Genomic DNA, 1470 nt, shown 5'->3' with positions numbered 1-1470 from the left:
GGAGTGCAGTGGTGCAATCTTGGCTTACTGAAACCTCTGCCTCCTGGGTTCAAGCAGTTCTCCTGCCTCAGCCTCCCGAGTAGCTGGGATTACAGACGCCCAGCACCATGCCCAGCTAATTTTTGTATTTTTGGTAGAGATGGGGTTTCACCATGTTGGCCAGGCTGGTCTCGAACTCCTGACCTCAAGTGATCCGTCCACCTCAGCCTTCCAAAGTGTTGGAATTACAGGCATGAGCCACAGCTCACGGCCAGAATTATTATTCTGTTACTTTGCAGGGCTAAAAGTATAGTGAGCGTGATGTTCATTGCTAATGGTTGAGACACGTGTAAGTGGCTTTTACCTATTGAAATGTTTTGGAGAGAATGCAGAGGGTTCTCCCATGTTAAGATAGATTGTGCTGAAAACTGTGACATTTCTCTGTCCTGATAACTAGTGGACTGCTTCTTGTCTTTGATAGTGTGGTTGGTATTGGGGGCCAATGAATTGGGAAGATGCAGAGATGAAGCTGAAAGGGAAACCAGATGGTTCTTTCCTGGTACGAGACAGTTCTGATCCTCGTTACATCCTAAGCCTCAGTTTCCGATCGCAGGGTATCACCCACCACACTAGAATGGAGCACTACAGAGGTAAGAGATGCTGATAAGAGAGCCTTCTTCCCCCGCCTTGCCTTGCTCTGCCCTTGCTGTCTGACTTTTTTGTGGAAGAGATTCATGGGAATGGAACTACGAATAGGGGAAAAATTATCTTAGACTCAGTTGAATATTGATATGGGCACTTGTTTCAGTCACTAGAATAAATGGAGGGGGTAGGGAAGGGAGAGTAAGAGTTCCATTTAAAAGTCTTGTCAGCAGCATCTTGTCTCTTAAATAGGAGGGCCTGAACAAAGCTGTTGGAGAGGCTGCCAAGTATTGAGCCAGTAAAACTCTTTAGGTAAAAGGAAGAAAGAACCTAGGACCATTAGGCAAATTCTCACAAGCTTTGTTTGGAATTAAACTTATCATCTAGAGATACTTTGTTAAATCACATATACAAAGAGGAGAATTTAGTGTTGATCCTGTAACTGTTCTGTTCTGAATTTCTTTTTTTTTTTTTGAGACAGAGTCTCGCTCTGTCGGCCAGGCTGGAGTGCAGTGGTACAATCTCAGCTCACTGCAATCTCTGCCTCCTGGGTTCAAGTGATTCTCCTGCCTCAGCCTCCCATGTAGCTGGGATTACAGGCCTGTGCCACCACACCTGGCTGACTTTTGTATTTTTAGTAGAAACAGGGTTTTACCATGTTGGCCAGGCTGGTCTTGAACTCCTGACCTCGTGATTCGCCTGCCTTGGCCTCCCAAAGTGCTGGGATTACAGGAGTGAGCCACCATGTCTGGCCGGGTTCAAGCAATTCTTGTACCTCAACCTCCCAAGTAGCTGGGATTACAGGTGTGCACTACCACGCCCAGCTAATTTTTATATTTTTAGTAGAGA

The 1470-nt window shown here is 45.9% G+C and overlaps 1 protein-coding gene across 1 annotated transcript in view; it reads left to right on the top strand.

Annotated features, from left to right (window-relative positions):
* SOCS7 (suppressor of cytokine signaling 7) overlaps positions 1 to 1470 on the top strand; it is a 60564-nt gene that overhangs the window by 20096 nt on the left and 38998 nt on the right. The window contains exon 8 of the mRNA XM_011960008.1: positions 461 to 629. Within this exon, the coding sequence (XP_011815398.1) occupies positions 461 to 629 (169 nt within the window). The remainder of the gene's footprint in view (positions 1 to 460; positions 630 to 1470) is intronic.

Source organism: Colobus angolensis, unplaced genomic scaffold, assembly GCF_000951035.1.
Source record: "Colobus angolensis palliatus isolate OR3802 unplaced genomic scaffold, Cang.pa_1.0 Scaffold50, whole genome shotgun sequence".
NCBI lineage: Eukaryota > Metazoa > Chordata > Mammalia > Primates > Cercopithecidae > Colobus > Colobus angolensis.
Note: the sequence above shows the minus strand (reverse complement) of the source record. Positions and strands in the feature narration are given on the sequence as shown.